The sequence below is a fragment of the Platalea leucorodia genome (assembly GCF_965183815.1).
Source record: "Platalea leucorodia genome assembly, chromosome: 4".
Classification (NCBI taxonomy): Eukaryota; Metazoa; Chordata; class Aves; order Pelecaniformes; family Threskiornithidae; genus Platalea; species Platalea leucorodia.
In genome coordinates this window covers 127,054,410-127,067,424 of record NC_138826.1, presented here as the reverse complement: position 1 = coordinate 127,067,424, position 13,015 = coordinate 127,054,410, and the positions used below count along the sequence as shown (strand labels likewise).

At 67.5% G+C, this 13,015-nt stretch overlaps 1 protein-coding gene across 1 annotated transcript in view; it reads left to right on the top strand.

Moving 5' to 3' along the window:
* Nucleotides 1–13,015, top strand: part of SND1 (staphylococcal nuclease and tudor domain containing 1) — a 134,365-nt gene that overhangs the window by 90,546 nt on the left and 30,804 nt on the right. Inside the window, exon 16 of the mRNA XM_082310600.1 lies at nucleotides 12,520–12,629. Within this exon, the coding sequence (XP_082166726.1) occupies nucleotides 12,520–12,629 (110 nt within the window). The remainder of the gene's footprint in view (nucleotides 1–12,519; nucleotides 12,630–13,015) is intronic.

The following is a 13,015-nucleotide window of genomic DNA, read 5'->3' as shown; positions in this document are numbered from 1 at the left end:
ATTGCACAGGAGCATCCTGCATTGCACGGGATCATCCTGCATTGCACAGGAGCATCCTGCGCTGCATGGGAGCATCCTGCATTGCACGGGATCATCCTGCATTGCACGGGAGCATCCTGCATTGCACAGGAGCGTCCTGCATTGCACGGGATCATCCTGCATTGCACAGGATCATCCTGCGCTGCATGGGAGCATCTTGCATTGCACGGGATCATCCTGCATTGCACGGGAGCATCCTGCATTGCACAGGAGCGTCCTGCATTGCACGGGATCATCCTGCATTGCACGGGATCATCCTGCACTGCATGGGAGCATCCTGCATTGCACAGGAGCATCCCATGTTGCACATGAGCATCCTGCATTGCACCAAATCATCCTGCATTGCACAGGAGCATCCTGCACTGCACAGGAGCATCCCATGTTGCACAGGATCATTATGCATTGCACAGGAGCATCCTGCGTTGTAGAGGACCATCCTGAGTTGCACAGGACCGTCCCACATTGCTCAGGACCGTCCCCTGTTCGTAGGATCATCCTGCATTGCATGGGAGCATCCTGCATTGCACAGGAGCATCCTGCGTTGCACAGGACCGTCCCACATTGCTCAGGACCGTCCCCTGCTCCTAGGACCATCCTGCATTGCACAGGAGCATCCTGCATTGCACCGGACCGTCCCACGCTGCGCGTCCCAGAGCGGCGGCGCGCTGAGCGGGGCTAACAGCGCTGCTGGAGCCGCTTCTCGGGGGCTGGGGCAAACCGTCCCGCTCCCTGCCCGCTCCCCTTGGCGCCGGGGGGGTGCGCAGCTCCCCTCTCCTCCCCGGGAGGCCTCCCCCAGCCCAGGCTCCCTAATCAGGCTGTAGGCATTAATTACAGGCTAAAAAGGCAGGTAACGCGCCGATTAGCACGGAAGATGACGGGCCCCTTCTGTCTTCCCCCGCCGCAGACCCTGCACATCTGCCAGCGTGGGGATTCCTTGGCTTTGCCTGGATTCCTCCCTTCTTCCTGATGGCAGTGCCGGGAGCTGGCGCGGCCGATGCCGGCCAGCCCGGTGCATCAGCCCCTTCCCGGCCTCGGCCTGGCACTGGGGGGGATTTGTCCCCGGTTGCTCCGGCCGGTGGCAAACCCTGAAGCAAGAGGGTTGCTCGCGCTGGTGATGTGAATAACTTCCCGGCCTCCCAGCCCCTGCCGCCACCTTTCCCGGCAGCCCCGGCACACCGTGCCAGGGTGGCGCGGGCGGCCGGCCGTGCCCAGCGCTGCAGGGACGGCGGGCGCCCAGCCGGGCGAAGCCCTTTGGCGGCAGGGCCGGCATGCCGTGCATCCCCGCGGCACGCCAGCCCGGCGGATGGCAGAGACGGGTGGGTTTGGGGATCCCACCCGCGTCCCCAGCCGCCCCCGCGGCTCTCCGGAAAGCTGCCGGCACGCACTGCTGTGCCGTGCCCGCCACCGTGCCCGCGGGAGCTGCCGGGCGGGGGGGCTGGCACCTCTCCCAGCTCGCAGCACTGGAAAATTAAACTTTTACCCTGAGTAAGGCAAACTGGGTTATTGAAGCAGCTCTACCTCTAATGAGCCCGCGCAGCCCTGATCAATTATTCAGTGACACAGCTAATGAACGGTCAGCGGCGGGGGGCCGTGGCTTCCCGGGCCTCGGTTTTCGGTAGCGGGGGGGTCGCTGCGGCGGCTGCACCGGGAGGGTGAAGCGGGGACGAGAGGAGAGGGGGGTCCTGGGGGGACCCCGCGTGCCCCGAGCTGAGCTTATGGGCAGAGCGGCCGGGTTGTCCCCCACCTCCAAGCATCGGCACCCGGGGGGGTCCCCAGCCCCACGATGGCGCAGCCTGCATCCAGCTGGGTCCTGCTCGCTGGTCCTGCTCCCTGGTCCTGCTCTGTGCGGGTCCCTGCTCCCTGGTCCTGCTCCGTGGGGGTCCCTGCTCCCTGGTCCTGCTCCATGGTCCTGCTCCCTGGTCCTGCTCCATGGTCCTGCTCCATGGTCCTGCTTCGTGGGGGTCTCTGCTCCGTGGTCCTGCTCTGTGTGGGTCCCTGACCTGTGGGGGTCCCTGCTCCCTGGTCCTGCTCCATGGGGGTCCTGCTCCATGGTCTTGCTCCCTGGTCCTGCTCCATGCAGGTCCCTGCTCCATGGGGGTCCTGCTCCATGGTCCTGCTCCGTGGTCCTGCTCTGTGTGGGTCCCTGACCCATGGGGGTCCCTGCTCCCTGGTCCTGCTCCATGGGGGTCCTGCTCCATGGTCTTGCTCCGTGGTCCTGCTCCGTGCAGGTCCCTGCTCCATGGGGGTCCTGCTCCATGGTCCTGCTCCGTGGTCCTGCTCCGTGCAGGTCCCTGCTCCCTGGTCCGGTTCCATGGTCCTGCTCCGTGGTCCTGCTCTGTGCGGGTCCCTGCTCCATGGGGATCCCTGCTCCGTGGTCCTGCTCCAAGGGGGTCCCTGCTCCGTGGTCCTGCTCTGTGCGGGTCCCTGCTCCATGGGGATCCCTGCTCCGTGGTCCTGCTCCAAGGGGGTCCCTGCTCCGTGGTCCTGCTCCGAGGGGTCCCTGCTCCGAGGGGGTCCTGCTCCACGGGGGTCGCTGCTCCGTGGTCCTGCTCCCTGGCCCCGCTCCATGGCACCCCAGGGCCATCATCCCCCACGGGGCTTTCGGAGCTTCCCCCAAGCCTCCAGCCATTTTGGGGTGGCCTCTTGGCTCCCCCCTGCTCCCCATCCAGCGTTGGCTCTGCCGCTAAGTGATGAATTGCCAAAGTAATTGCATCATATGAAATAAAGCGGGCGGATGCTCGTGGTGGGGCCACGGCACGGCAAGCTGCGGGGTGGCCGGTGGCAGCGAGCCCGGCGTGGGCTTCAGGGCTGGGAGAGGTTTTACCCTCTGCGCTCACGCACGCTCTCTTATTTTTCCTGCTTTTTTTTTGGTTTTCCAGCCGGTGCCGTTCCCAGGAGCCACCTCGGTGCTCCCAAGCGGAGCGGCACCGCGGCGGCCAGCGCGGTGCTTGGCCGGTGCTCCCCGGCTCCTCGTCTGCCCGCTCCACACGGTGCCATCACCCATCGCTTAGAGCCAGAAATATGACAAATATCTGCGTTTTATCGATGCCTTCGCTTTTTTTATATATCAAATGCAAATGAGCATCATGAAGAGAAGACAGGTCCCTTGTAAATGCGACTTCAGGGATGCTCTCAAGGGAGCCTCATCCCGTCTTCCCAGCTAAAATATATACGTTTGAGTGCTATAAATATGTGCAAATAGAGAGGCGCTAATTTAATCCCGGGTTTCGCTTTCCCGGCGAGACTCTGCAGCCTGACGCCTTCTCGGCGCGGGGGCCGGCAGCAGCGTTAGCAGGATCTGGCCCCGGGGGAGAGCTGTTGGGGCGTGGGTGCTGCGTGGCCCCAGGGGTTGGGTGCCCCTAAATCTGGCAGAGGAGACAGCGGAGCTGCGTATTTATGCGGTGGGGCTGGAGATACGGCGTTTACCCGCGTGTGCCGGCGAGGGGGCTGATGTGTATCGGCGTAGACGGGCTGCGAGCATCTCCCCGGGGAGCGGCCGTAACTCACCACCGCCTCGGCAGCCGGGGGCGAGGAGGCGAGACCGGCCGCCGCCGCCGCCGCCGCGGGAAGGGGCTGCCCGTGTCCGCGGGGAGGGGACGCCACGAGGAGCCGCGCAGCCCCTGGGTGCCACGGCGGGGCATAATCTGCTTTTGGGGGAAAAGGAGGTGAAACTGAGGTTTCTGCCTGAGTTGCAGGGCGCAGCTGCAGCCCCCCGAGGTTGTGCCCGCTCCAGCCCGTGCCCCTGCCCCACACCGAGCCCTTTCCACCCTGAGTTATCCCATGATGCCGCGGCTTTTGGGAACTGATGTATTTTTAAGGTGATTTGGTTTTTGTTTTGCCTCGTTTTTGCACCCCGGCTCGTGGCAGGGGCATTGCAGCCTCGCCGGCTGCCCGGGCTGCCGCTGGAGCCAGGGTCTGTCCCCGCGGGAGCGGCCGGCTGTGCCGGGGGGTGCTGCTCCCTGCCCGCCGCTGATGGCAGAGAGGGTGCTGCGCAGGCAGTGATGCCTCTGGCTCCCCAGCCCGGGTGCCCTCCGTCATGGCTGAGCTCGGCGGGGACGGTGTCACGGCAGCTTGGCTTCTCCCGCTGCAGGGGACAGCGGGGTGGCACCAGCGGGGAGCCCCTTGTCCCCGTGGGGGCACGTCCCGGGGATGGGGGGGCTCTGCTCGGGTCTGCGGGTGCCGCTGCTTGGCCGTGGGGCAGAGCATCCCCGCCGGCGGGGGCTGCGGCTGCGCCGCCTCGGGGTGCAGGGACCCCAAAGGCTGCGGATGCGCGGTGTTGGGATGCGGGGACCCCGAAGGCTGCGGATGCGCAGTGTTGGGATGCAGGGACCCCAAAGGCTGCGGATGCGCGGTGTTGGGATGCAGGGACCCCAAAGGCTGCGGATGCGCGGTGTTGGGATGCGGGGACCCCGAAGGCTGCGGATGCGCGGTGTTGGGATGCAGGGACCCCAAAGGCTGCGGATGCGCGGTGTTGGGATGCGGGGACCCCAAAGGCTGCAGCATTTGGGATGTGGGGGCCCCCAACGCTGCAGATGCAGTGTCGGGACATGTTGACCCTAAATACCGCAGATATGGTGTCAGGATGCGGTGACTCCAAAGGCTGAAATGTGGTGACACCAGATGCTGCAGACACACGGTGCTGGGACACGGTGACCCCAAAAGCTGTGGCCCTGCCGTGTCGGGGTGCAGTGGAGCCGCAGCTCCCCGCGGGCTGAGCCAGGCTGGTGCGTCCCTAAGTCTGTCCGTCCCAGGCCCTGGGTGTGCGATGAGCTGAGCATCACCGCCGGCTGCTGCGCCCGTCAGCCGGCGTCCCGGGCAGGGTGCGTCCCGGCAGCGCGGTGCCGGGCTGGGGGTCCCTGGGCAGCCCCCGGCTCCGGGCTGCGTTCGCAGGAGCCGGCGTGGTTCGGCAACGCCCGGCCACCTCCCGCCTCCCCGCTGCCGTCTGTTTCCCTGTTCCCGACAGCCTCTATTTTGGTAGGGACCAGCGTTAAAAATACGCCGCGCTCCCACACGGGCTCTGCGGCAGCAGCCAAGTTGCCATCACGACTCGGAGGCCGGCCGCACGCCTGCCAGCGCCGGGGAAGCTGCCTGCGGGAAGAGGCAGCGGCAGCCCCCCGGCAGCACCGCCAGCCCCAGCTCGGCTCCCCCGGGCCCTGCCCAGCGCTGCTGGTTGCCGGATCCGGCCCGAAGCCTTTGGGCCGCCGGCCCGGGGTCCAGTGCCGCGGCAGTGAGTCGCATCCTGCCCGCTGCCGGCCGCGGCGCAGCCGGGGGCCTCGGCATTCAGGTCTCGCTCCAGCGTGCTGCCCGCAATTACGGGGTGGCTTCGTTCCGGTGACTGATGCTACGGCGCGGCTCCTCTCCTCCCCTCTGCTCGCCTCCGCTATTTCTCCCGAAGTCCATAAATCCTCCTGGAGTCAAATCTCCGGCGTTCAGCGCCGGCACAAGCGTGCCCGGACAGGCAAACCTTGCGCGGTGCCATCCCTGCTCCCCTGCTCGCCGTGCCGGTCACGGTTATGGCACAGCAAGGGGGGGAAAAAGCTGTTTAGAGCCCAGAAATGAGGGCTGGAAAAGCCCCTGCTCCAGCGGTGCCGGGAATTCGATGGAAAATCAGGGAAATTTTCCCTGGAGAAATGTGAGAGTTTTTTTATGAGCTCCTGGAGGGAGGGGAGAGGCGGCGATGCCGGCGCTGCACTGTGCCGTGTGCGGTGATTGCCCCCGGCTCCCGGGGGTACGCGGCGAGGCCACGAAGCCGGCGAGATCAGATGTTTATTCACGGCTTCGTGGCTGCGCCAGGGCGGCCTGGCCCCGCTCCCGCGTCCCCTCGGCCCGTCCGGGACCAGCCAGCTCCCGCCGCGGCGCTCCGGGGGCCGGATCCAGCATCCTGCCCTGCCAGCGGGATGGGAGCGTGCGGCCGTGTGCCAGAGTCCATGGGCACAGCCCGGCTGCTCCCAGCAGCGCCGGAGGATGCCGGCTCCTCTCCAATGAGGTGCTGCTGAGCTGAGCAGGATCTGTCCCGTGTGAGCCGTCCCCGGGGCCCTTTCCCAGCTCCCATCCCTGCTCCGCTCCCCGGCGGTGCCGTATCAGCCCCTCCGCCGGACCCTGCGCGGCGTGGGAGCACCAAACCCCTTTATTACCCGCTATAAAAGCCTCGGCACGGTTCCCCGCTCCCGCCACGGTGCCTGAGCGCTGGCATTACCGGGGCAGAGCCGTATAAATGCATCCCATAAATAAAAAGGTGCCGGGATGGCTTGGGACGGCGCAAGGCTGAACCGAACCCTGGATTGCCGGCGACCTGCCTTATGGGGGGTTCCAGCTGCGGGATACCCCGGGATGCCGCGGGATGCCCTGGGATGCTGCGGGATGCTGCGGGATGCCCCGGGATGCTGTGGGGTACCCTGGGATGCTGCGGGGTGCCCTGGGATGCTGTGCTATGGGGTGCCTGGGATGCTGCAGGATACCTTGGGATGCCCTGGGATGCTGTGGGGTACCCCGAGATGCTGCAGGATACCCTGGGATGGTGCAGGATGCCCTGGGACGCTGCGGGATGCCCTGGGACGCTGCAGGATGCCCCGGGATGCCCTGGTACGCTCTGGGATGCCCTGGGATGCCATGGGACACTGCGGGATGCCCCAGGATGCCCTGGTACGCTCTGGGATGCCCTGGGATGCTGCGGGATGCCCCAGGATGCCCTGGGATGCTGCAGGATGCCCTGGGATGCCCTGGGACGCTGCGGGATGCTCCAGGATGCCCTGGGATGCAGCAGGATGCCCCGGGATGCCCTGGTACGCTCTGGGATGCCCTGGGATGCTGCAGGATGCCCTGGGATGCCCTGGGACGCTGCGGGATGCTCCAGGATGCCCTGGGACGCTGCGGGATGCCCTGGGATGCCCTGGGACGCTGCGGGATGCTCCAGGATGCCCTGGGATGCTGCAGGATGCCCTGGGATGCCCTGGGACGCTGCGGGATGCTCCAGGATGCCCTGGGACGCAGCAGGATGCCCCGGGATGCCCTGGTACGCTCTGGGATGCCCTGGGACGCTGCGGGATGCTCCAGGATGCCCTGGGACGCTGCGGGATGCCCCAGGATGCCCTGGGATGCTGCAGGATGCCCTGGGATGCCCTGGGACGCTGCGGGATGCTCCAGGATGCCCTGGGACGCAGCAGGATGCCCCGGGATGCCCTGGTACGCTCTGGGATGCCCTGGGATGCTGCGGGATGCCCCAGGATGCCCTGGGATGCTGCAGGATGCTCCAGGATGCCCTGGGACGCTGCGGGATGCCCTGGGATGCCCTGGGATGCTGCGGGATGCCCTGGGATGCCCTGGGACGCTGCGGGATGCTTGTCTCCAGCCCTCGCCCTCCATCCGTAGCCGCATGCTGGAGCCTGGGGCTCACTGCCCGGCAAAAACATTTAGGGCCAGGGTCGGAGCATCCTCCGCAGCCCCAGCAGCCGCCTGCTCCGTCCCCGCCACGCTGCCGGCACCGGGGCTCGCTGCCCGGCAAAAACGTTTAGGAAAAGTGATTTGTGGCGGAGTTCTTTTGAGACCCCGGGGGAGAGCGGCGGCAGCCGCGCGCTGCAGCATTTTAAACCGCATCCCTCATCTGCGCAGATTAATACGTTACGGCTTCCCGGGAAGAGCGGCAGAGCCGCAGCTTTGGGTTTAGTTATTTTATTTTAAGTGCTGGGTAACTTTGCCGGGCTTGCTTAGCTCCCGGTGAGCGCCGAGCGGCCCCGTCCCCGCGCCGCACGGCCGCCGGCGCGTTCCTGGGGCCGAGCGCGCTCATCCCATCCTTTTTAGGTTTTCCTTTTCCAAAAGCAGCTTCGCCCGTGCGGGTTCAGGAGGCGTCGCAGGCAGCTCCGCGGTGGCATCCTGAGCTGCCGCTGCCTGTCCGGGGCCGGAGCGGGTCCGTGTGCCGCGATCTCCCGGCGCCGCGGGGCCGGCAGCCCTTCGCCGCGCTGTAAAAACGCTGCGCTTTGCTTTTTTTTTTTATTTTATTTAAGGACTCGGACACTTCCTCAGCTATTTCTTCAAATTATTTTCTTTAGAAAGATGTTGCCGTCGTGGTGCATAAGGCCTCGCGGCGGCTCCCTTCCCCCAGCCCCTGCTGGCTCCGGCGGAGGAGGAGGAGGAGGAGGAAGGGAAGACACGCTCTTGGCAGCTCGGGCTCCTCGTTTCCCCCTCCCAGCGCGGTGCTGGAGGCTGCTCCTTGCCGGAGACGCTGGCAGCGCGTTTGCACGGGATGCGTGCCGTGACCGGGCCGCGTGCCATGGCCTCGCTGCAGCGCTGGCGGTGCCGTGCCGGAGCCGTGCCGGAGCCGTGCCCGCCGCTGCCGCCCGGTGCCAGCGTGCTGGGAGGAGGAGGAGATGCGTCTCCGCTCCTTCCTCCCACTCACAACCGGGGTCCGTCTCGGCTCCGCGCACGGTGCAGCCGGTGCCGGGCCGGTTCGGGGTCCGGGAGTCGGGGGGCTGCCGCCGAAAGCCCGGCCCCGCGCTGGAGGGGTCCCCTCTCCCCGGCTGCACCGCGGGAGGGTGCGGGTGCTCCCGGGGTGCTCCCGGGGTGGGGGAGCCTCCCAGCCCTCCGGCCGCCGGCGCGCTTCGTTACCGGGCTGCCCCCATCCCGCTCGGGACCGAAGAGCGCGGGATCGTCCCCTCTCCCCACCCTGCGTTCCCAAAATCTTCCTTTCTCCCCCCGTTTTTTCGGGGCGGGGGATGTCGGTGCCCCCGAGGCCGGGGGGCGCGGGCAGGGCTGGGGGCTGGCAGCTGCCCGCCCTGTCGTGGCAGCGAAGCTCCTGCCAGATTCCCTGGTTTGCTTCCCGTGGAGGCAGCGCGGAGGAGCGGGGGTGGGGAAGAGGGGGAAAAGGGGCTCTGATGTCGCGGTTCGTGTCCCCTCTGCCCCCCCGGGGTGACAGCGGCATCGCTACAGCAAACCTGGCACCCTGGGGACGCGGCACCTTGTTGCCGCAGGGCTGGCCGGGCCGGCGCGGTGCACCGCGGTGCTCTGGGGACGTGACAAGCGAGGGGGGCCAGCGTTAATCAGCAGGCCCGCTTTCCCTTTCCTCGTCCTCGTCGGCCGGCGGGGAGCAGGGCTGCGGTGTCCCCGGCCGGTAGCAGGGCCGGCGAGGCCCCCGTTCCCTTTGCCACCAGCTGTGCCGCGAACGCCGGGCTGAGCCTCGCGGTGCGTTTTGCCTCCCGCTTCCCTCGCCGAGACGTGGGAATTGCTGCTCCGTCACAGACCGAGCGCTCCGGCAGCCGCTAAGTGTAATTCCCGGCACTTCATTAATAACAAATTATGTAAAATAAAATTAATAATGCAGGACTTCCCAGTTTAATAATGTGTGCCGCCGCCAGCGCTGGCAGCGCTTTGCCGAAGGGGAGCCTGGGGTGGGTACCTGGGTTTGCAGGTGGGGAAACTGAGTCAGAGGGGGGGTCAGGACGTGGGGGTGCGGACGGGGTCCGGCGCGACCGCCGCGGCGCTCGGCCTCCTCCCTCCCGGCTTTGTTGAGGTATTTTCATTTGTAATGAGGGCTTGCAGGGCTGGGGCTGGGCCTGCCTCCCTGCCGGTGATGCTCCGGTAGAATTACCGCCCGCGTATCGGGGCGCTCGGCCGCAGCTGTCGGCACAGGCGGCCGGTGCGGTTCATAACCAGCCCCGCCAGAACCGCGCACGGCTCCCCCACGGCGGCTCCTCACGCTGCGGGGGGGGCTGCTCTGCAGGGGACCTTGCACGGGGGAACCTCGCACAGGACCTTGCACAGGACCTTGCATGGGGGGACCTTTGCACAGGACCTTACATAGGGGACCTTGCACAGGACCTTGCACAGGACCTTGCACAGGGGACCTTGCACAGGGGGACTTTGCACAGGACCTTACACAGGGGACCTTGCACAGGACCTTGCACGGGGGGACCTTGCACAGGACCTTGCACAGGACCTTGCACAGGGGGACCTTGCACAGGGGACCTTGCACAGGACTTTGCACGGGGGACCTTGCACAGGGGACCTTGCACAGGACTTTGCACGGGGGAACCTTGCACGGAGGGACCTTGCACAGCGGGTGCCCCCGGTGCCGCAGGCCTGTGCCACAGAGGGGGTTGATGGTCTCTGCGTGGTCGGGGAGCCTGGGCTCCCCGTGGCACGGCGTGGGTGGGGCGTTGCAACCCAGCTGCACCCTGAGGTCCCCAAAACCCCCTGGCGAGGCCGGCTGCAGCAGGGCGGTGTGGGGACAGGGACGGGGGCTCCTCGCTGCCCCCAGCCTGGGACAGAGCAGGGAGGCCTCCCCGGGAGCTCGTCCCCGTGTCCCCATCCCTGCTGGCTCGTCCCCTCCTCGTCCCCGTGTCCCCATCCCTGCTGGCTTGTCCCCTCCTCGTCCCCGTGTCCCCATCCCTGCTGGCTCGTCCCCTCCTTGTCCCGATGTCCCCATCCCTGCTGGCTCGTCCCCTCCTCGTCCCCATGTCCTCATCCCTCCCAGCTCTTACCCGGCTCGTCCCCGTGTCCCCATCCCTGCTGGGTCGTCCCCTCCTCGTCCCCGTGTCCCCATCCCTGCCGGCTCTTCCCCTCCTTGTCCCCATGTCCCCATCCCTGCTGGCTCGTCCCCTCCTCGTCCCCGTGTCCCCATCCCTGCTGGCTCGTCCCCTCCTTGTCCCCATGTCCCCATCCCTGCTGGCTCTTCCCCTCCTCGTCCCCGTGTCCCCATCCCTGCCGGCTCTTCCCCTCCTTGTCCCCATGTCCCCATCCCTGCTGGCTCTTCCCCTCCTTGTCCCCGTGTCCCCATCCCTGCCGGCTCTTCCCCTCCTTGTCCCCATGTCCCCATCCCTGCCGGCTCTTCCCCTCCTCGTCCCCATGTCCCCATCCCTGCTGGCTCTTCCCCTCCTCGTCCCCGTGTCCCCATCCCTGCTGGCTCTTCCCCTCCTTGTCCCCGTGTCCCCATCCCTGCCGGCTCTTCCCCTCCTTGTCCCCATGTCCCCATCCCTGCTGGCTCTTCCCCTCCTTGTCCCCATGTCCCCATCCCTGCTGGCTCTTCCCCTCCTCGTCCCCGTGTCCCCATCCCTGCCGGCTCTTCCCCTCCTTGTCCCCGTGTCCCCATCCCTGCTGGCTCGTCCCCTCCTTGTCCCCATGTCCCCATCCCTGCCGGCTCTTCCCCTCCTTGCCCCCATGTCCCCATCCCTGCTGGCTCTTCCCCTCCTCGTCCCCGTGTCCCCATCCCTGCCGGCTCTTCCCCTCCTTGTCCCCATGTCCCCATCCCTGCTGGCTCGTCCCCTCCTCGTCCCCGTGTCCCCATCCCTGCTGGCTCTTCCCCTCCTCGTCCCCGTGTCCCCATCCCTGCCGGCTCTTCCCCTCCTTGTCCCCGTGTCCCCATCCCTGCTGGCTCTTCCCCTCCTTGTCCCCGTGTCCCCATCCCTGCTGGCTCGTCCCCTCCTCGTCCCCGTGTCCCCATCCCTGCTGGCTCGTCCCCTCCTTGTCCCCATGTCCCCATCCCTGCTGGCTCTTCCCCTCCTCGTCCCCGTGTCCCCATCCCTGCCGGCTCTTCCCCTCCTTGTCCCCGTGTCCCCATCCCTGCTGGCTCGTCCCCTCCTTGTCCCCGTGTCCCCATCCCTGCCGGCTCTTCCCCTCCTTGTCCCCATGTCCCCATCCCTGCTGGCTCGTCCCCTCCTCGTCCCCGTGTCCCCATCCCTGCTGGCTCGTCCCCTCCTTGTCCCCGTGTCCCCATCCCTGCTGGCTCTTCCCCTCCTCGTCCCCGTGTCCCCATCCCTGCCGGCTCTTCCCCTCCTTGTCCCCATGTCCCCATCCCTGCTGGCTCTTCCCCTCCTTGTCCCCGTGTCCCCATCCCTGCCGGCTCTTCCCCTCCTTGTCCCCGTGTCCCCATCCCTGCCGGCTCTTCCCCTCCTTGTCCCCATGTCCCCATCCCTGCTGGCTCTTCCCCTCCTCGTCCCCGTGTCCCCATCCCTGCCGGCTCTTCCCCTCCTTGTCCCCGTGTCCCCATCCCTGCTGGCTCGTCCCCTCCTTGTCCCCATGTCCCCATCCCTGCCGGCTCTTCCCCTCCTTGTCCCCGTGTCCCCATCCCTGCTGGCTCGTCCCCTCCTTGTCCCCATGTCCCCATCCCTGCTGGCTCGTCCCCTCCTCGTCCCCGTGTCCCCATCCCTGCTGGCTCGTCCCCTCCTTGTCCCCATGTCCCCATCCCTGCTGGCTCTTCCCCTCCTTGTCCCCATGTCCCCATCCCTGCTGGGTCGTCCCCTCCTCGTCCCCGTGTCCCCATCCCTGCCGGCCCCAGGGCTGTCCCAGGCTCTCGCTGCCCCGGTGCCAGGGAGGTGCCGGCGCTGGGGACCCTCCTGTGCCCTAGCAGTTGGTCGCATCCCGCCTGGCCTCCGGCGGCCCCTTTCCTCCCCGAAACATTTCTTGCGGGTGACGTCCCCAGCAATGGCGCGCAGGCGAGCGCTGCCTTCCTCCGAGTGCCTCAACCTCCTCTTCCTCCCCTTCCTCCCGCAGGCATCGAATGTCCGCGGGGAGCCAGGAACCTGCCCGGGCTGGTGCAGGAGGGTGAGCCCTTCAGCGAGGAGGCCACGCACTTCACCAAGGAGCTGGTGCTGCAGCGAGAGGTAGGGGATGCTCGGCGGCGCGGCGGCGGGGGGCTGCGGCACGCCGGCTGGGCGCCGGCGCGCGAGGGGCTGGCGGCACCCCTGGGGCGCGGAGCTCGCCGAAGGGCTGCGAGAAAGGCAAGGGGCAGGCGGGACGGCGTGCTGTGGCTGCACCGCGCTGCTGAGCCGCAGCTGCCCCGGCCCCGCTCTCCCCAAGTGGTTTGGTGTGCCGGGAAACCGCGCGCGGGCCCAGCTCACAGCGCCGGTGAAGCCTCCCGCGGTGCCGGGGCCGGCTCTGGCCCCGCTCTCCTCTCCGAGGCTCTCGTGTTGGCGCGTCGTGGTTTCGCCGCGGCGCCGGGACCGGACCCTGGCAATGCCTCTGAGCCAGGGGGGTGCCGGGGGGCTGC